A 20,634-nucleotide genomic window follows, 5' to 3' on the forward strand; every position below is an offset into this window, starting at 1 on the left:
GAATAACTTTGCACACGGGTCATTATGTACCTCTTTACAAGTATATCTGAGAAATAAATTCCTAGAAGTAGAATTGTGGGAACAGATGGTATATGCATTTAAAATTTTCACAGATCTCGCCAAATCACCCTCTATAGGGGTTGTTTCAGTTAACCCTCCCACCAGCAGTGTATCCTGGCAACGCCTGACTCTGCTTAGCCAAACTACCCTCTCTGTTGTCTTCTGGGTGCCAGGCTGTGGGCCTCGTAAGACCTGCCTCTTTGGGCCTGCTTACCCTCTGCTACGCACAGCACCACACTAGGAAAAAGTTGTCAGAAGCCAGCCGATCCACAGACAGATGTTTACAGGGTGCCTGCTGCAGATTCAGCACTGTCCTAGGCACGTCAGCTGCATTTCTGGCTTTGGGAAGCTTAAGATGTTCAGAGATAGAATTACACCCCAGAAGAGAGGTAGCTGCATTTTAAGTTGTGAAAACGCGATCTTCTGAGTTCTGTGCATCTAGTTCCAGGGAGGAGTAATCACAGGGGTGAGCGTGATCAGGAAGCATGTGGCTGGGATGAAGAGTTTCTGTTTTCGCTTTTGTTGAAATTTTTATTGGAGTATAGTTGATTTACAACGTTGTGTTAGTTTCAGGTGTACAGCAAAGTGAATCAGTTATACATATATATGTATATATCTCCATTCTTTTTCAGATTCTTTCCCCATATATCAATAGGTTGCTACAGAATTTTTTTTTTTTAATTTTTATTTATTTATTTATTTATTTTTGGCTGCATTGGGTCTTCGTTGATGCGTGCGGGCTTTCTCTAGTTGTGGCGAGCGGGGGCTACTCTTCGTTGCGGTGCGCGGGCTTCTCATTGCAGTGGCTTCTCTTGTTGTGGAGCACAGGTTCTAGGCGCGCGGGCTTCAGTAGTTGTGGCTCGCGGCCTCTAGAGCCCAGACTCAGTAGTTGTGGAGCACAGGCTTAGTTGTTCTGCGGCATGTGGGATCTTCCCAGACCAGGGATCGAACCCCTGTCCCCTGCATTGGCAGGCAGATTCTTATCCACTGCGCCACCAGGGAAGCCCTGTTACAGAACATTGAGTAGAGCTCCCTGTGCTATACAGTAGGTTCTTATTAGTTATTTATTTTATATATAGTAGTGTGTATATGTTAATCCCAATCTCCTAATTTAGGGGATGGAGAGTTTAAATCTGAGTTGAGAAGGGGTGGCTGTGAGGTTGCTGAGGTGAGAAGCAGAGTTGGCTATACTGTGCCAGGTACGGATGTACCAGAGAGGAGTTACACTTTGATGTCATAGGAGGTAGGGAGCTGCTGGCAGTTTTTGAGCAAGACAAAAGTCACTTTGTATTTGTTCCTCAAACCCCAGTGAGTCTGGGTGGCCCTCTCATTGCTCTGTTAGAATGAGCCTATCTGGGCGTTGGTTTCCCATATGAATGGGGGAAGTAGCTCCAGGGCACTTCCCATGAGGCTCTTCCTAGGACCAGCCACTGCGGGACAATCTGGGGTGAACTTCAGGAAGAACCAGGGTGGTCCCGGGAGAAAACTGTGGTGACAATTTGGGAGCAAGAAATAGGCCTTCCCACTCCCTTGAGTTTGCTTTGCTTTTTCTAATGAAGTGTGATATTTGTGAGCTAATCCAGCCTTTTACCCACGTGTGCCACCACAGGCTAGCTTCCTTTTACGAAATAGCAATTCCCGAACTGGAGTCTGCAATTAAGAAGAGGAGGCTTGAAGATAGCAAGTGAGGCGGGGACAAAACTAAGAGTATTGTTGCGGGAGAGAGAAGCCCCAGCTTGGGCCCTGCCCTCCGTGGGCTTTGGCATCCCCATCTCTAAGTCAAGGGGGTGGGACCAAGGGCCATGCGGATTTGGCTGGTGCCTCCCTACCTAATGGCCTCCCGGCTTCGGTATTGAAGCCTTTTCCCTTCAGCTGTTGCTCCAAGCTCTTCTTGGCCTGCTGGTTCCTGAGCCCCCTGTTTGAGCTGAGAAGTGGCCCTGGAACCAGCCGGCCTCTCAGAGCCTGTAGCCTTTTGCCAACTGCTGTCAACAGCGAACTGTGAGGCTTTCCGAGCCCCTGGGGGCAGGGGCGGGGGTTGGGGGGCAAGGGGCACCTGCAAATGCTGGGAAGAAGTTCCCTCGGTGCCTTTTTTGCTTCTCAAATCTACTTCTTTTTTCTCTGTGGCCTTCAAAGGCTGCTAGGTGACCTGTGGCAGAGGCTCTCCCATTCCAGGAAGAAGCTACTGGAGATTTTTCACATCCTCCTGAACCAGATCTGCCTTCTCCCAGTCCTAGAAAGCAGGTAAGCACTCGGGAGCCACTGCCCCACCCGGGTGGAAGAGCCCCCTCCCCTAGCCCAGCAGAGGCGTTTCCCTCACTTCATCTTGTCCTTCCCCTGCTCCAGGGTTGCTGAGCAAAGATGGGAAACTGAGAAAAATGCCTCTTTCCTCCAACTGGCTGGAGGCCTGGCAGAGGGGTGGGGTGAGCGGGCGAGGAAGGGAGCAGCAGATTGTCTGCATGGAATGAGCTCATCTTGCCTGTGTCCTGTTCCAGCTGTGACAACATTCAGGGCTTTATCGAAGAGTTCCTTCAGATCTTCAGCTCCTTGCTGCAGGAGAAGAGGTGAGCGTGTGGCTGAGCTGGGACGGGCCCGTGGCACTCCCACCAGCCCCAGGAGACCTTACGTAATAGAGCCCCTGCCATGTGCTCACCACGGTCTAAGCTTCTGGCATTTGTGGTTGGGCAGCAGACACGGGGAGTGGCCCGCAGCAAACCGTGTGGCTCCAGCCCCTGTGGCTCCAGCCCTGTCTCCCCCGACACCCTCCCCCCGCCCCGCCGCACTCTCTCTGGCAGGTTCCTCCGGGACTATGATGCGCTCTTCCCCGTGGCCGATGACATCAGCCTGTTGCAGCAGGCCTCGTCAGCCTTGTATCCTTCCACTGCAGCCCCTGGGACGGGCCTGGCCTGACTGGGTCGGACCCACAGGAGTGGAGGGACATTTGGCCCCAGAACACGCGGCCAGCCTTCCCTAGACGCCCGCCGAGGCCCCGGCCCCAGTCTCTGGAGGAGAGGACTGCTCTGATCCTTGGGGCAAATACAGCCCTACTTACCCTAGTCTTTGCTGAGCATCTGGGCCTGTGTGACCAAGATGGACTCAGCCCTGCCCTTATGGACCTCACTGCAGGATGAGAGATGGATAATTAAATAGGCAGTTAGAGTGTCATATGGGAGAAATTCAGAGTCAGGGGAAACCAGGGAGGCCTTCAACCCAGTGGAGCTTGGGGTGGGGGTGTCACACGGAAGTGAAGTCCAAGTTGAGAACAGCGCAAGGAAGAGGAGGTGGCCAAACCCTGAATTAAGTGTTCCTAGGGGACAGCGGACAGAGCAGGCCTATCTGAGGAGCCCACAGATGTTGTGTGCAGATTGCAGAGGGCTGAGGGGAAGGGGTCTAGCGGGAGGGGGTTTAGGCCATGGCAGATGAGCTGGGGCTGAGCAGACCTTCATGGCCCAGGGATGGCCCTCACTGAGAAGTTTGGGGTCAACCCTGCAAGTGCTGGGGAGCCATGGAAGGGTGTGAAGCAGAGGGTGACATTGTCAGTTTCATACTTTGGCTGGTGGGGGGTTGGGTTAGAAGTAGAGTGAGGGGGTCTAGGGCAACTCCCCAGCATCTGGCTTGGCAATACCCAGGGTAGTGGAGAGGGAGGAGGGGCAGGAACGAGCAGGCCCACGGGCCATTTTGGTGGCTGAGTAGGTTGCTCAGTCCTGTCTCAGGGACACCCTGTGGGCCCCCAGCCTTTGCAGAAAGCACGCAACTGGTTCGACAGGAAGCCCAGTGGTAGTGTCCCCACCGGGCCCTCCTCCTGGGGGTCAGTGCAGAGGAGGAGCTGCTGGATCGTCCAAATGCCATGTCCCAGGATGCTCTGCTGCCAGCCCCTGGCCCTGTCTTTACCCAGAGCTGCTTTCTGCTGAGTGGCAGGTACCGGGTTTTCAGGCTAGTGTGGCTGTGGTCTGCCTGGCCCGTTTCCTCATGTAGCCCAGGTGCCCGTGATGCCCACTGGATGCAGCCCAGACAGCCCCTGGCCGAAGCCGTACAGTCAGATGCTGGGGATGGATTGAGAAACAATGCTGCCTCAGAGCTGCCCTCCCAAGAGACTCCTTAACACGTCCTCATAGGGACGAGACTCGGACCGCCTACATCCTCCAGGCAGTTGAGAGTGCATGGGAAGGGGTGGACCGAAGGAAAGCCACCAATGCCAAAGACCCACCGGTGGCTGAGAATCCTAACAGGGTCGTGGAGGCGGCGGAGGCGGTCAGCAGACCGTCATCGCTTCCCCAGAACTTGGAGGAAGAGGAGGTGTGTGACAGGAGCGGTGCTTCCCCTGCTCCCCAGCCCCTCCTGGCCCCATCGAGAGGTTGGGGCAGCGGGAAACCTCCCTTCTTTGTTCCTGCTCTGAGGGAAAAGGGTTTCTTTTGGAGTTGACAGCCTCGAGCTGCTGGTCAGCTCTGCGTGGCCTTTAGAGGGTTCTGAGCTGCGGGCATGCTGGGCGGGGTGTGAGGAAGGCAAGTCGCTTAGCTGTCAAAGCCTCAGTTTCCCCTCCATAAGATGAAGCAATGGAGCTTTTTCCATGTGAAATCCTTGTTGGCACTCTCCTCTAAACAGAGTGGAAACCTCTGATCTAGTGCTTTCACTCCAGGCTTTTCCAGAACTCACCATCGCCAAGTCTGTGGCCGTACTGATTGGCCACTGAGCCCAGGACTCTTCCCTGCATGTCAGGAGGCAGCATGATGTGGGGATTAAGACCACACAGTCTCTGGGGTCAGGCAGCTCAGGGACGTATCCTGGTTCTGCCACCCGCCAGCTGTGTGGCCTCAGGCACGTCCCTCACATCAGCCTTGGTTTCTCACCTGTAAGGTGGGGACCGCCACTGTCCCCACCTCCATGTGGCTGTGGGATGACGCTCAGAGCTGCTGTGTGGAGTGAGTGCTCGGAGCCTGGCTGGCGCTCGATGCTCCACTGACAGACGCTGCTGCTCTTCCTGTTAGACCCCAGGCCCCGTGACTGCTGTCTCAGGACCTTGGAGAATGACGGCCCCTTGTGCCTCCCCGCCCCCCCCACCTTTTCCCCGTTTGGCTTATTTCAGACATGGAGGAGTTTTACTGTTGTTTTTTTGATTTGTGAATTTCCTTAAAAGCCTAAAAAATTAAGCCACTTCGAGCTTTCTATACACTGAATCCCCCTCATCGAGGCGGAGATAATCAAAGGAGAGCATCTCCACATAGTCAGGTCTGGTGGTTGCTGTTCCGCTCTGACCTCAGTCATCAACCGGTCCGAGCAGGAAAAGGACTTGATTCATAGAAGCCATGGCCATTTATGGAGAGCTTAGTCCATGCCAGGCACAGGGCTCTGTGTTTTTTGTGCGAAAGCGCCCTGCCCCAAGTCACACAGCCAGAAGTAGCTCAGCTGGTAAATCGTAGAGCCCCCTTTCACTTAAGTGACTTGGCTCAGGCCCCTCGGCCAGGAGGGGCAGGGCTGGGACTCAAACCAGGTCCCCTGACTCGAGACCAGCACTGTTGGGGACCGGTTGCCCTGTCACTGGCCCAACCTAGCCTTCCCCTACTTCACTCTGGCTCTTCCCACAGTGCCTGGGGGCAGCGGCTGCTCCAGGCCCCGCCGTGTGTGGCGTGGAGCTGGACTCACTCATCTCCCAAGTGAAGGACCTGCTGCCAGACTTTGGCGAGGGCTTCATCCTGGCCTGCCTGGAGCACTACAGCTATGACCCGGAGCAGGTGATCAACAACATCCTGGAGGGGCGGCTGGCCCCTGCCCTCAGCCAGCTGGACCACGGCCTAGACAGGTGGGAGAGACGGGTGGGAGGAGGATCACGGCGTCCAGCCTGCCCCGGGGCCCTTGTCAGGGGCCCTTCTTAGTTCCTCTGCCTCCCACGTGTCCCGGGACTCAGCTCGCTTGCTCTTCCCCACAGCAGAGTTTCCCAACCGTGGAAGCTAATGTCCTCTTTGGGGAAACAGAAACCTCAGGCCCCGGAGGTCCTCACATGCCCCCTGCAGGGCAGAATGGGCACCGCTGGACTGCCCTGCTCCACCTCGTAGGAAGACCCATTAGAGCCACAGGGATGTGACCGAGGGGTCGAGAGCCTTCAGAGCTCTGATGTTGCTGGCCTGCCGTGTCATTGCCACCTTCCCAGTAGATTCCTGAGGGAGGACAGCCAAAGCTTCTCACTTCCTTCAGAACCACCCTTCTTTTTTTTTTTTTTTGGCTGCACCGCGCGCCTTGTGGAATTTTAGTTCCCCAACCAGGGATCGAACCTGGGCCCTCGGCAGTGAGAGCGCAGAGTCCTAACCACGGGACTGCCAGGGAATTCCCCATACCCACCTTTCCTGAGTTGGGCCCACTGCTTCCCTGAAGGCCCCGGGAGGCAGAAGGAATGAGTGCAGGAATGGGTGTTTCTTCCATGAATAAATGTTGTTTATTGAATGAATGAATGAAGTTAGCTCTGCCTTTGGACAAGCTCCTCAGCCTCCGTGTGCCCATTTTACAGGTGAGGGCACTTGAGGCAAAAAGAGCTTCAGTGACCTCTGACTATCTATCTCATAGGGCTGTCGTGAGCAAAACCTGTGTGAATGGCACGCAGGACCAAGGGACACTTTGTATGAGGGGTGGCCGCCTACCCAGGCAGGGACAGGATTGGGCAGGTTTTTAGGCTGTGTCCCAGGTGTGGCTGTTGAGGGGGGGTGGAGTCTCTGACGGATAGAACATGATGGGGGGAGTGGGTGCAGGTAGGCGTCCACTAGCAAGGCCCCCTGAAATGGATTTCTGTGCTGCCCCCCAGACAGGTGAAGCCAGACCCGACTCCCCTGCTGGCGTCTCGTCACAACATCTTCCAGAATGATGAGTTTGACGTGTTCAGCAGGGACTCAGTGGACCTGAGCCGGGTACACAAGGGCAGGAGGTGAGTGTGGTGGGCCGTGGGGTTCCAGGGACCCCAACTCTGCAAGTGCAGAGAGAAAGCGAGAAACTCAGGGCCCCCATCTTGATGGAATTGGTCATGGAGCTTCTGCTCGGGGCTCCCCCCATACTTGGCACCCATGTGCTCCCAGCAGCCGAGCTCAGGGTCTCTAATGATCCTGCTTTAGGCTCCAACTCTGCACACAGAGTTAGTGAGTCCTCCTTGTTGACAGCAAAAGGCCAGCGGGACCAAAACCAGCCCTTCTTCCCTTCTTACATCTTTGGAGGTGTCCACCTCCAAATCCCTGGATGGGAGAGCTGGGCAGTGCTTCCCAGCAGCTGCTCCTTGACCTGAATTTTTCCATCTGGTGACAAAATGAGCAAATGAAGGACCTGTCCTGAGTGAGCTTTTCAGAAGTGAATGTATTCCATTTTAAGGCCTTTCCACTTATGTTTGGTCTATGTCCTTCTTACTTTTTTGGCATTGAAAAGTCCATTCATGATTTATTCATTTATTCAACAAATATTTGCCTGGTGCTTCTAGGCCCTGGATTTATTAGGTGCTGGGGATGTGGTGGGGACTGAAACAGACAGGGCCCCTGCCCACGTGGAGTTTGCACTAATCAGCTTGGCAAACAAGGAACATGAAATTGCAGATGAAAAAGATTCTCCAAAGTGGAGGTGCACAGACTTCCAAGCCTCTAGCTGGGGCTTCAGTCCAGGCAGAAAGGCTCCTTGGAGAAAATGATGTGGGACTGACTGTGGAAGGACGAGGAAGGGTCAGTTGTGCAAAGGGGGCAGGAGAAGCTTTCCAAGCAGAGTGAACAGCAGGAGTGGTGGCCCCGAGGACGTGGGAGCATGGTGAGGGTCGCCTGAGCCTATACATTATATGTTTTGGAAAGATCACCTGGCTTTGGAATGGAGACCCCTTGGAGGGGCTGAGAGTCAGCAGCCACATGGCATGATGGAGAATGGTGGGGTCAGACACCGTCAGCCCTGCACTAGACCCCCAGCGTTCTCCTGCATGGGGCTGCTTCACAGAATCCAGAAATCTAGGAACCGCTGGATGAGTCCAGCCCGCCCTCTCCCCCAACACATAGATGAAGGTGGTGAGGGTCAGAGAGGGGAGAGGACCTGCCCCGTTCTTGGGATAGGAGCCTCAGTGCCAGAAGCTCAAGCTGTTCCCCATTCCCAGGGCTGTCCAATGCTAGAAGCGTGGCTGACTGCTGGCCTGGGTACCCGGCACAGGGCAACTATAAAGCCATCTGGCTGGCTGGACAGGAAGCATTTGCAAACTGCTTAGTCACGCACGTTGCAACATCCCCAGATCCCAGGCTGGCGATGTTCTCCTGTATCAGTGGCCACTGTTCCAGGCCAGAATGACCCTGCCATGTGGAGAGGGGCAGACGAGGAGGGCTGTACCCCTGCTCGAAGGAGCTCCCTGCTGCCTGGCAGAGAGACCAGGTAGCAAATGTTTACTGAACTCGTTGTGCCGGGTAGCCCGGGCAGAGTCTCTGTTCATGTGTTCATTATTTATTTATTCATACAGCAAATATTTATTAAGTGATTCACTATCTCCAGATCCTGTGCTAGAGACACCAGGAGACAAGGTGAGCAGGGTGCCCAGGCCTCATCCTCAAAGGACACAGAGACCGTGGGAAAGACTTAGGACATTAAACAAGCCGTGACAGAGTGGAGAGGTGCCAGGATGGGGCACGGAGGGGCCTCAGTGGGGACCCCTGTCCTGATGTGGGCAGGGCAGGGGGGCTTAGGGCCTTGGCCCTGCCTTCACGGAGCATGTGAGAAATTAAGTAGCACAAGGCAGATCACCGTTGAGTTAAAATGTGTGTGTGTCATTAAACCAGATACGATATACTCAGTGGCTCAAGTAATAAGGAAATCTGTCCCCTTGCGTGACAGGCAGTCACAGGGTAGGGAAGTCTAGGCTTGGTTGACCTGTGGTGCAGCCACATCATCAAGGGTGCATCTTGCTCCCTCAGGGCCACTGGGTAACTGCAGCTGTTTCAGCTGTGACGTCCAGAAATGACACAGCCAAGAGGAAGTCTGGACCAGGTTTTTCTGCATCTCTCTTAGAGGCCAGGAAACCTTTCCCGGAACTCCCCAGATTCCCCTCACATCTCACTGGGGAACTGGGTCACAGGGCCGAGGTCCAGGGCTCCCAGAAAAGGGGGAAGGGGGAGAACCTGAGCAAAATGAGGGTCTGATAGGAGTGGGGGTGAGGTAAAGGGGGGTTGTTGGGTAGACGCCGAGCACATGTGCCACAGGTGTATAGTAGCTAAGGAAGGAGGCGGTGTGTGTAAGGTGGGGTCCCCTAACTCCTTTGGACTGGACAGTGGTGCCCTGGAAGATAATAAGTGTTCTCTCTCAAATTAGTTCTGTTGCCAAAAATGTCTGTGCACCCTGTGTGCCTCCTGGAGAGTCACAGGGAACATTAGTACATTAAAGGCTCTGACAAGTCCTGTAGTGAAAGAAATAGGATTCCCTTTGCTGAGCTCAGCAGGTGCCAGGTCCACTTCTGCTCATTGTCTGATTTCATGCTCACATCATCCCTGGGAGGCAGAACTAAGTCTTGGCAAGGATAAGGGGCCAGCCTATGATCACACCACTCAGGAAGTAGCCAAGCAGACTTGAGTCAGGAGGCCTGTGTTATGGCCCTGGCTCTGCTGGTAGAAGATGTGTGACCTTGGGAAGGTTACATTGCCTCTCTGGATCCCCTGATTCCTCACCTGGAAAAGGGGGGCTTTATTGCCTCTTCAGGCCCTTTAGAGGTTCAAAAGTGGGTGTCACCCCACTAAGGGCCAGTTTGAATTGGGCCTTGAAGGATAGGCTGGAGGAAACAAGGGGGGAAAGGGTGGCACGTTTCAGGAGAGCCCGCGTGTTCCCTGGGCTTGTAGGAGGCCAAGGAAGCAACTTGCTCCAAATACAGTCTCCGAAGCTACTGCTGCTTGACTGATGTTCTGACTCTCAGATGGATCCTTTTTTTTTTCACATATTTATTGGAGTATAATTGCTTTACAATGTTGTGTTAGTTTCTGCTGTGTAACAAAGTGAATCAGCTATATGTATACATATATCCCCATATCCCCTCCCTCTTGTGTCTCCCTCCCACCCTCCCTATCCCACCCCTCTAGGTGGTCACAAAGCACCGAGCTGATCTCCGCATGTGATACAGCTGCTTCCCACTAGCTATCTATGTTACATTTAGTAGTGTATAGATGTCAGTGCTACTCTCTCACTTCGTCCCAGCTTACCCTTCCCCCTCCCCGTGTCCTCAAGTCCATTCTCTACGTCTGCATCTTTATTCCTGTCCTGCCCCTAGGTTCATCAGAACCATTTTTTTTTTAGAGTCCATGTATATGTGTTAGCATATGGTATTTGTTTTTCTCTTTCTGACTTACTTCACTCTGTATGACAGACTCCAGGTCCATCCACCTCACTACAAATAACTCAATCTCGTTTCTTTTTATGGCTGAGTAACATTCCATTGTATATATGTGCCACATCTTCTTTATCCATTCATCTGTCAATGGACACTTTGGTTGCTTCCATGTCCTGGCTATTGTAAATAGAGCTGCAATGAACATTGTGGTACATGACTCTTCTTGAATTATGGTTTTCTCAGGGTATATGCCCAGTAGTGGGATTGCTGGGTTGTATGGTAGTTCTATTTTTAGTTTTTTAAGGAACCTCCATACTGTTCTCCATAGTGGCTGTATCAGTTTACATTCCCACCAACAGTGCAAGAGGGTTCCCATTTCTCCACACCCGCTCCAGCATTTATTGTTCGTAGTTTTTTTTTTTTTGGCTGGGTTGGGTCTTCGTTGCTGCACGGGCTTTCTCTAGTTGCGGGGAGCGGGCTTCTCACTGCGGTGGCTTCTCTTGTTGCGGAGCACAGGCTCTAGGCGCGCAGGCTTCAGTAGCTGTGGCACATGGGCTCTAGAGTGCAGGCTCAGCAGCTGTGGCGCACGGGCTCAGTTGCTCCACGGCATGTGGGATCTTCCCGGACCAGGGATCGAACCCGTGTCCCCTGCCTTGGCAGGCAGATTCTTATCCACTGCACCACCAGGGAAGCCCTGTTCGTAGATTTTTTGATGATGGCCATTCTGACTGGTGTGAGGTGATACCTCATTGTGGTTTTGATTTACATTTCTCTAATGAGTAGTGTTGAGCATCCTTTCATGTGTTTGTTGGCAATCTGTGTATCTTCTTTGGAGAAATGTCTATTTAGATCTTCTGCCCATTTTTGGATTGGGTTGTTTGTTTTTTTGATATTGAGCTGCATGAGCTGCTTGTATATTTTGGAGTTTAATCCTATGTCAGTTGCTTCGTTTGCAAATACTTTCTCCCATTCTGAGGGTTGTCTTTTTGTCTTGTTTATGGTTTCCTTTGCTGTGCAAAAGCTCTTAAGTTTCATTAGGTCCCATTTATTTATTTTTGTTTTTATTTCCATTTCTCTAGGAGGTGGGTCAAAAAGAATCTTGCTGTGATTTATGTCAAAAAGTGTTCTTCCTGTGTTTTCCTCTAAGAGTTTTATAGTGTCTGGCCTTACATTTAGGTCTTTAATCCATTTTGAGTTTATTTTTGTGTATGGTGTTAGGAAGTGTTCTAATTTCATTCTTTTACATGCAGCTGTCCAGTTTTCCCAGCCCCACTTATTGAAGAAGCTGTCTTTTCTCCATTGTATATTCTTGCCTCCTTTGTCATAGATTAGATGACCATATGTGTGTGGGTTTATCTCTGGGCTTTCTATCCTGTTCCATTGATCTATATTTCTGTTTTGGTGCCAGTACCATACTATCTTGATTACTGTAGCTTTGTAGTATAGTCTGAAGTCAGGAAGCCTGATTCCTCCAGCTCCGTTTTTCTTTCTCAAGTTTGCTTTGGCTATTCGGGGTCAGATGGATCTTTTCCTGGCTGGTTTTGCCCCTGATTTTCATTTCCTTCTCTGGTTCCAAATGAGGTCATGGGGCCAAAGCCACACCTTCTTGGACGGGGTACCCAGGGCACCAGGCTCCTCTGTCCTTACCCGTGTCCTCTCCTAGGACCCAGCTGGGGCAGGTGCAGTTTGCCAGGCTTCTCTGTGGCCCTTCTGGGAGCAACATAACCAGAGGGCGCACCGTGTGAAAGAACCTCCCTACTGCCGGGACTGGGGGCCAGGTAGACCAGGAGCCATGGGATATGGCAGAGAGAACAGTGACAGCTCTCATCCATCCTTGGTCCCCTGGCCCAGCACAGGGCCTGGCACCTAGCAGGCCCTCAGGAAACGTGTGTTGATTGAATGGGTGTGCTTCTGCCAGTGGCACCAACCACCTGGACATGCTTGGCCCCTTTAATTTCCTCTCTGCCTCTTTTCTCTCCAGCCCTCAACGTGGCAAAGAGAGCCAGGTAAGGGCCGAGGCCACAGTCACACGCCCCCTCTCCTGGCATGAGCTGAAAGATTCCTGTGGACCAAGATTTTTCCCTGGTCCAGACAAACGTCTCCGCACCATAGAGCCTCCGTTACCCCTTCTCCAGCCCCCCCGCTAGGCCCCCTGCACCCCAGTTCATTTCTCCTTTCCTTGTGTTTCCAGGACATGCTTGCCTTCATCTAGCACACTTCTGCTCTTTGCCACTAGACTGAGCTCCTTAAGGGCAAATCCAGATCTTACTCTTTTCTGAATCTCTCCCCAACCCAGCTTTAGCACCCTGCCCAGCATATAGTAGGCCCTTTATAAAAACTGTCGAAGGAAGCAAATCCTAACCCGCCATGCTGGGGGCTGCAGTCCTGACATGCACCAGGTTCCCAGGCCAGACACAGCCCTCCAGACTCAGGCGCCTGCCCCTCCCTGCACCAAAAGCCAGTTAATAGAAGATTTTTATGAATGCTATGGACTTTGTGTCTCTTCTTTTTTTTCCCCTTACCCTTGATACATTCCAGAGGCCCGATTTCACAGCTAAGCTGGATTTTCTTTCCTGGCATCTCATATTGATTTCCCCTGCAGGGCTAGAAACTACATTCCACAGGCCTGTGTGTCTGACAAACCAGGTTTTCTACAGATTTGCAAAACCCGGAGTCAAGAGGCCTGAGTCCCCACTATGGTTGTGCTACAGCTCACTGTGTTCCCAAACACGTCTCTACCCTTCCCTCCCCTGCCCCCGACTTTCCTCCCCTGTGATATGACAGGAGTTAAACTTTCAGACTTTTTCTTGCCATGCAATCTGACATGGAAGATTGAACTGCAGGACGGACGAGGCCCTGTGCTAAAGCAGGGGTGAAAGTGAGAGACCGGGACCCTTCCTCGCCCCTCACACCCTGAGGCCGCCTAGGGCTCCCCTGAGCTCACTAAGAAAGCGACATGTGGCCTTGCTCTTTCTTCAGTTTGTGTTTGTTTTAAAAGATTTGGATAACCCCAGGCCCCTCCTTGGAGTAACCAGGCATTTGGCAGGGGGCTTACTAGCCCTCTCTCTGTGCATTTACGTGCATAGATAGGTATGTGCCCACAGGAGGAGATAGTTGTTCTGGTTTGCTTTCTGCTTTTTATACAGATGGGATCATACTGTGAGTTTTTCTCTGCTTGTTTTTTTCCTGGAGAATGTCTTAGATTTCTTTCTCCATCAGCACAAATAGATCACCGTCATTCTTGAGAGCTGCCGCCCAGCATTCTGTGGCACAGAGGGAGCACATGTCCTTTGGCCGTTTCACCTGTGATGGACATGAGTTGCTCTCCATTTTTCACTGTTACAAACGACGCTGAAAAGAAAATCCCCAATCAGACCTCTGTGCGCACATGGCCAGCGTTGCTCTAGGGTGGACGCCTTGAAAGGGAGTCTCCCGGCTGAAGGGAGGGACATGTTTTCCACTTTAACAGCTGCTCCTGGGGTGCCCTCTAGAGTGGCTGGACCCAGTCACATGGGCACCAGCAGCGGTGAGCCCCACGCCCCCACCGGTGCTTGATCTCAGTTTGTGGCAGCCTGAGGCGGGGAGAAGTGAGCCATGGAAGCTGCAGCCCCTTCCCATGCCTTCAAAGCCTAATGGTTTTCCTTTGTGTCTCCTTGCTGTTCCCTCTCGGTGCCAGGAAGGAGGAGAGCGCGCGGAGCCTGCTGAACGACAAGCGGGAGGTGGTGGCGCAGCGGCGGCGCTACGAGCAGTACAGCGTGGTGGCGGAGGAGGTAGGCGTCCCCAGGCCACCGGCCGTGCTGCGGGGCGAGACCGGCCAGCCCCGGGCCCCTCGGACCCACAATTCTGCCGTCTCAGGTGCCAGTGCAGCCAGGGGAGGACTCGCCTTACCGCGGTGACGACTACGAGGATGAGTATGATGACACATATGATGGCAACCAGGTGGGCGCCAACGACGCAGACTCAGATGATGAGCTCATCAGCCGCAGGTGAGGCTGTCAAATTCCAGGGGCAGAGCGGCCTCCCGCAGCCTCTTGTTTATACAGATCAGGGAGCCAGGGCCCAGGTCACGTGAGCAAGTCAGTGGCAGAACCAGGGCCCGAACCCAGGCCTCCTGACTCCTAGTCCAGTGCTCCCTCCACCCCAGCCACCCCCTTGGCCGGTTGGTCCAACCTACCCTGAGTGAGGCAGCATTTATTGGGTCTCATGCAGGAGTTTTACATTTTTCTTCCTAATTGCAGAAAACTTTTCCCAATGGGATCTTATGGAGATTCCCCAATTCCCCGGTAAAAGCAGAGCTGCCCTGACTAGAGAGAACTGGAGACCCCCACATCCCCAGCTCAGCCTCCCTGAAGCCCCCGCGTCAGACCCTGGTACCCACACAGAATCCAGGGGCTGGAGCAAAGCTGGCTTCAAAAGCACTTTGGTTTTCCCGGCCTCCTGAGCCCTTCCCCGTCCTGGCAGCCCCTCTCACCCAGTGGGGTTCCCTCCTCCCTGAGGCTCACTCTCCAGATTTAATCTAGTCTTTGATCTCGCTTTCTCTCTAAACCCTCAGGCCCTTCACCATCCCTCAGGTGCTGAGAACCAAAGTGCCCAGAGAAGGGCAGGAGGAGGACGAGGAGGAGGAGGAGGAGGCTGAGGACGAGGCCCCCAAGGTACCTCCTTGGCAGGTGGCATGTGAAGGGGAGGGTACACTTCTGAGAGGTGAATCAGGATCTGCGCCCCGCTTCCCTGAACCTGGCCTTGAGGCGGCTCCAGCATCACTGTCCGGGAGGGTGGGGGTCCCTCTGAGCCCAGGATGTCTGCTTGGAGAGCTGCTGGCTTAGAACCCGCCTCTGCTGCCCAGTAAGGGCCCAGGGGATGGATGAGAGGCAGGGCCTTGGAGCTGCTGGGTTCATTAGGCCCAGGAGCCTGGGGCCCAGGAGAGGGACAGCTGTTGGCCTCCGTGCCCAGGTTGGCAATTCTTGAAATCAGAGAGGCGTTAGAGCCCAAGGGCCCTTTGGAGGTCATCTGGGATGATGGGTTTGAAAATTCTGGATTTTAGCCGCTAAACTTTTTCTTCAAGTGAAATCTTAACTAGAGCCTCATATAAAACAGATAAGAGCAGCGCTGCTCAGGTTGAATGGGGCGGCAGCCTGGGACCCCTGGATTCCCCCATGTCCTCCCGCCAGGGTGACAAATTCAGACATGTCCGGGGCCAGGCCACCAATGTAAATGAGTAGCGGGGCCTGATGGAAACTGAGGTGGGGGGACACACACGCCCTGCCCAGGGGCTCCTCAGCACTGTGGAGGCCCGGACCCTCCAGGACTTTCCCTTCTTCCAGGCAAGGGATCAGCCTGGATTTTTATGTCAAATCCTGAAGTTTTCAAAAGTTACTAATTCCCCTTGTTTTGTTTTTGTTTTTGTGAAACAGCCCGGGCCCCCAAAGCCTGTCTGTGGTCCTTGGGTCCCGCTTTCTCCCGCTAGTCCAGTCTCTCCCCACCTTGGCACAGGGCGGGCGCTCCCGCAGCCCATTGCTTGTGGCGCCAGCGGGGGGAGGAGTCGGCTTCCAGGGCGCTCTCTTGGGTTTCCAGGCCCCGTGTGGTCTCTCGTGGCGGCCATCTTGGCCTTCCCCCATTGCTCCCACCTGTCATCATCGTGCTCCTGCTATGATGGAGCCATCTTTAGCTGCCTCTCTTCTGGAAATTGGTGGGAGGGTCAGAGGAGGGGCTTCTGGTGGAAACCTTGGACCGTAGCAAGCCGGCTCCGTTCTGGGGCATTGCCCAGCCGCACTGTGGCTTAGCCCCACTTCTGGCATGGGGGTGTCACCAGGATTGGGCCAGGTGCAGCCTCACCTCAGCTTAGGGAAATGGGGCAGCTCATGATTCTTTTCTCCCCTCCCCTCCACAGCCTGACCATTTTGTGCAGGACCCTGCAGTGCTGCGGGAAAAAGCAGAAGCCAGGCGCATGGCCTTCCTGGCCAGGAAGGGGTGAGCATTTAAGAGGCTGTGTTGGTGGGAAGGGGAAGCCCAGCCAACCACAAAGGAAGCCCACACACAAACCCCAGGTGCTTTACATGTGTTAATTTAGTTCTGGCAACAGACCTATGAAGTAGCTACTATTACCATTATCCTCGTTTTACAGATGAGGAAACTGAGGCCCAGACATGTTAAGTAACCCACCAAAGGTCACACAGCTGGTAGGTGGTGGAGCAAAGATTGAGTCCAGGTGGCCTATCTCTGGGGTCCACACTTGTAACCATTACTTGATAGACACTACAAGGGGTTTATCACCCAGTGTGGGAGCATGATGTGTCCACAGCTCGCTGGTGTCAGGCAGAGTGTAAAATGTGGGAGAGCCCAGACAGACAGACAGGCACGTATCCTTTATGGCCGAGAGAGGCATGTTAGGGACGGGGCATGTGAGCTGGGCCCTTAAAGGTGGAAAGTGTGCAAAGGAGTTTGTCATGTGAGGGGAAAAAGGCAAGAAAGCTCAGGGTGGTCAGGGAGGGGGGTCTTCGGAGGGGAGCTGGGAACAGGTAACCAGAGACTCCTCTAATTCACCCCCTTGTCTTCCTGGGGGTGGGGTGCGGTTCAAAGGGGCCAAGGACCTGCCCCAGGTCCCTCTTCCACTTAAAGCCAAGCCGGGGGTTTCAAGCCCAGTCCCCCATCCTGGCCCTGGGACTCTCACAGCCCTGCCCACTGGGTGCAGGGGGCCTAACCAAGTGGGGAAGACATTGGATCTCATTCTGAAGGCAGCCGGGAGCCACAGAAGGTTGTTGAGCAGAGAGCAGAGTGACTCTGACCTCTGAACCATCACAGCCCCCTGAGCACAGAGCTCTGGGTAAACCCAGCAGCTGATGTGGTCTGAAGAGGCCCGAGGTCATATCTGAGTGCACTTGGTCTTGGGAGGCCACCAAGCAAGGCCCTGGGGTGTAGAACTGGAGTCCTACCTCATCTGTATCACGTGGCCCTGGGTGGAGAAGAGAGGGGCCCATCCCCAGGCCCTCGTCTTCTCTGCACTGTGGGCTGCGTTCATCCCGCTAGCTGGTCCACCCTCAGAGCTTAGCCAGAGGCCCATCGGGAGGCAGGGCTCAGAGGAGAGTAAACAGAGGGCACGGCTCTGGCCGGAGCGCCCACAGCCCTGCCCCTGCCGGGCTCCATTTCTCCTCCACCTGGAAGCTGGGATGGGGGTATCCTGGCCCAAGCTTTGTGTCCTCTCCCAGGGACCTCCGAGGAAGGCAAAGGGCTCTTCCCATCAGGGCCTCCTCCTTCGGCTGATGGGTTCTTGTGGGGGCGGGTTGTTGCTCCCTCAGGTACCGGCATGACAGCTCGACGGCAGTGGCTGGCAACCCCCGGGGCCACGGGCAGAGCCGAGAGACAACACAGGAACGCAGGAAGAAGGAATCCAGCAAGGCCACACGAGCCAACCACAACCGGAGAACCATGACTGACCGCAAAAGAAGCAAAGGCATGATTCCATCCTGAGGCCACTGCGCCAGGGCTAGCCGGACCTGCCAGGCTGAGGTACCGTAGCCTGGGGCCTCCTCGCCAGTTGGCCCCCTGCCAGGCCCCAAGTTCAAGTCCACCCCTAGACAGCCTCAGCTTCGCAGCCCCTGAGAAGGCCGCCTCATCGTCTGCCAGCCAGCCGTGAGCGCCATCCTGCAGAACACACAGTGCCTTATCCACAGCAGAGGAACCGAGCGGCCAGCGCGCAGGTGCAAGGGACGGGGTTGGAGCCCCAAGGCCAGCCCCCAAACCTCGTGCAGCCGGACACCACGTCCCTTTCTCCCTGGACGGCAGGAAACCTGTGTATTCAAAAACAAAAAAAACCACAAAAAAAGCCCTGCGAATAAAGTTTTGACCCTTTCAAGAAATGATCCGTGCTGGGCCTGTGACCCACTCCCCCTGTGTCCTAGTGCTTCGATGACAGCCGCCGTCAGGAGAGGAAGGCGGCAGGGCGGTGCTCTTTTCATCAGCCTTTCATGCTTGCCTCTCATTTTCACCCCTCCTGATCTCGCTCTGCCTCACTGTGTGGCCCAGAGAACATCACTCCCTTCTCTGAGCCTCCGGTCCCTGCCTGCGGAAGCAGGGGCTGAGCGTGTGAGGCCCTGCAGTCCTTTCCGTGAGCTCGTTCAGTCCCCACGACCGCCACCCTAGGAGGTAGGTAGGTACGATTTTCAGCCCCATAGTACAGATGAGGGAGGCCAGGCACTGAGAACTGCAGGTGGCTGCCCGCCCACAGCCAGGAGGTGCGAGAACAGGGATTGGACACCCAGTCTGACCCCTGGCCTTTTCAGGGTCCTGGGCCCCCATGGGTGGTGTCATCTCCATGTCATAGCTGCCCAAGGATGGTGGGCCAGTGGCCGAGCCAAAACCAGAACTCAGTGCCTCCTGGTTGCACAGACGTTCCATTAAATCCTCCAAAATCAAGGGGTCGGAGACAGGAAGAAACAAGTGACGATGTCACTACCAAGTCCTGTTGAAGCGAGTGGGACTTGGGCCTTGTTCCTCAAAGCCCCCTCCCAGGCATGGCCAACCAGCTCCTAGCATGGCTGCAGCTGCCAGACATCCGATTCTTGGGCCGCCCAGAATGTGGCTGATCGGTGGCAGATCAGCAGCAGGGCATTTGCTGGGCTGACCCCCCACCAGCCTGGCCCGGAGTCCATCAGTGGAAGCCAGGGCCCCTGCCCAGCTGGACCCTGACAAATCACCCTAGATGCTAGTGCAATTTATTTGCACGTGGTTAGCATGAGAGTCTGAAGCAGCGAGGCAGACAGGCACTTGATGAATTGGTTTTGTTAGGTCAGCCTGCACAAGTGGAAATCAATAGCAATTCCTCTGTCGAGCCAGTTCTCTCGGTGTGTTTGAGATGCAGAGCAGATATGGAGGTGGTGTCCTCTCCTCGCGCTGTCAAATTAGCTGAGATCGGGCCCAGGGACCGCCGTCCTGACAGGCAGCAGGAAGACTCTGTTTCCTCCTGGAGGCATTTGCCAGGGACCCAGCTCAGTGGCAGGCCCATTTTTTTTTTCTCTCTCTGAGCTGCTCAAGCCCAGCCCTTGGCCCTGGAGCGAAGTAAGATGGGTTGGGGGGGCTCCTGGGCTTTACCTGCCTTACCTGTTACTGTTTATACAGCCCCTCACACCTTCACTTGTCATCTGTACCTCCTGACCACCTGGAGTTCAGGCTTCACGTTAGCCTCCTGGTTTAAAGGATTTGAGAAGACGGGGGATTTTTGAAATTTTCCAGAAAGTACTGCCAGGTCCAACTTAGTCTCCCTTGAAGAATCACCTCAAGGTGATTTTCCATTTCAGATCATGGGGGCATCCTTTCGGGCTTGTTTTGGAAACAGCTCAGGGGTCATCCAGAATAGTGCTGGCAGACGTACCCCTTCACCTCTTGGGGCCTCAGTTTTCCTATATATAAAGTGGGTACATTGGACCAGATGAATGGTTTCCACTTGGTGCCAATTAGATCCACCGAGGAGGCCCCAGGGTTTAAGATGGGCAGCATTATAAGTGAAGTGGGGTGGAGGCTCTGAACCCTGCCCACTCAGTCACTGGGCCCTACCACCCCCATGACTGCTCCTAAGCAGGAATTTTCTAAGTGCCTTCTCTGTACCCTGGCAGAGAACATGACTATCACAGGCATTTCCCAGGAAGCTTTTAAGACCTTGTGCCTCCAAGAGGACTTAAGACTTGAGTGTCTTTGTCTCCAGTCCATGATTGGCAGTGACGGTGGAGATGTCAGTTTGAACAGTGCACCTGTGCCTCTGTGAGGTGGGTGGGCAGAGCCATTCAAAGGGGCCCCGGCAGCCTAGGGAGGGCAAGTAACATGCCCAGAGCCCATGGATACAGATCCTTTCTGAGTGGCCCTCTGAGATGGCTAGGTGCAGTTTGGAAGAGTAAATACTTGGCAAGAACCTGCCTGTCCCAGCCACACCAGAAGCTTGGGTTAAATAATACAGGGAGAGAAACAAACAAACAAAACTAAAAGTTAAACCCACCAAAAATGCAGGGGGGTGTTGTATAGCTCTTTAACATGATGTCAATGAATACTTGGTAGCAACATGAGAAACTAAATATTCAAGAATTTTTAAAAAAATTTTAAGAATAAATGTTAAAGCAGAATACATGGTAATGCACCATGATTGTGAAAATGTTAGGAAAAAATTTTTTTGCATTTTTCCAAGTCTGGAAGGGAATGTGCATAACTGAAAATGATGATAAGAGCATGGATGACAATGGTGGTGAGACCACAATTATTTGTAATTAGAATAAAAAGCACTTACCGTG

At 53.9% G+C, this 20,634-nt stretch overlaps 1 protein-coding gene across 9 annotated transcripts in view; it reads left to right on the forward strand.

Moving 5' to 3' along the window:
- Positions 1-20,634, forward strand: part of ASCC2 (activating signal cointegrator 1 complex subunit 2) — a 42,079-nt gene extending 21,445 nt beyond the window's left edge. For 7 of the 9 annotated variants that reach the window (XM_036874665.1, XM_036874664.1, XM_036874669.1 and 4 more), the window contains 12 exons: positions 1,670-1,744; positions 2,194-2,301; positions 2,553-2,621; positions 2,853-2,927; positions 4,173-4,353; positions 5,640-5,854; positions 6,848-6,967; positions 14,040-14,133; positions 14,219-14,349; positions 14,916-15,015; positions 16,251-16,330; positions 17,656-20,634. In XM_036874665.1, coding sequence (XP_036730560.1) covers positions 1,670-1,744; positions 2,194-2,301; positions 2,553-2,621; positions 2,853-2,927; positions 4,173-4,353; positions 5,640-5,854; positions 6,848-6,967; positions 14,040-14,133; positions 14,219-14,349; positions 14,916-15,015; positions 16,251-16,330; positions 17,656-17,827 — 1,420 coding nt within the window. In that variant the 3' untranslated portion in view covers positions 17,828-20,634. The remainder of the gene's footprint in view (positions 1-1,669; positions 1,745-2,193; positions 2,302-2,552; positions 2,622-2,852; positions 2,928-4,172; positions 4,354-5,639; positions 5,855-6,847; positions 6,968-14,039; positions 14,134-14,218; positions 14,350-14,915; positions 15,016-16,250; positions 16,331-17,655) is intronic. The other 2 variants (XM_036874668.1, XM_036874672.1) reach the window with 1 other exon arrangement.

Source organism: Balaenoptera musculus, chromosome 14, assembly GCF_009873245.2.
Source record: "Balaenoptera musculus isolate JJ_BM4_2016_0621 chromosome 14, mBalMus1.pri.v3, whole genome shotgun sequence".
Classification (NCBI taxonomy): Eukaryota; Metazoa; Chordata; class Mammalia; order Artiodactyla; family Balaenopteridae; genus Balaenoptera; species Balaenoptera musculus.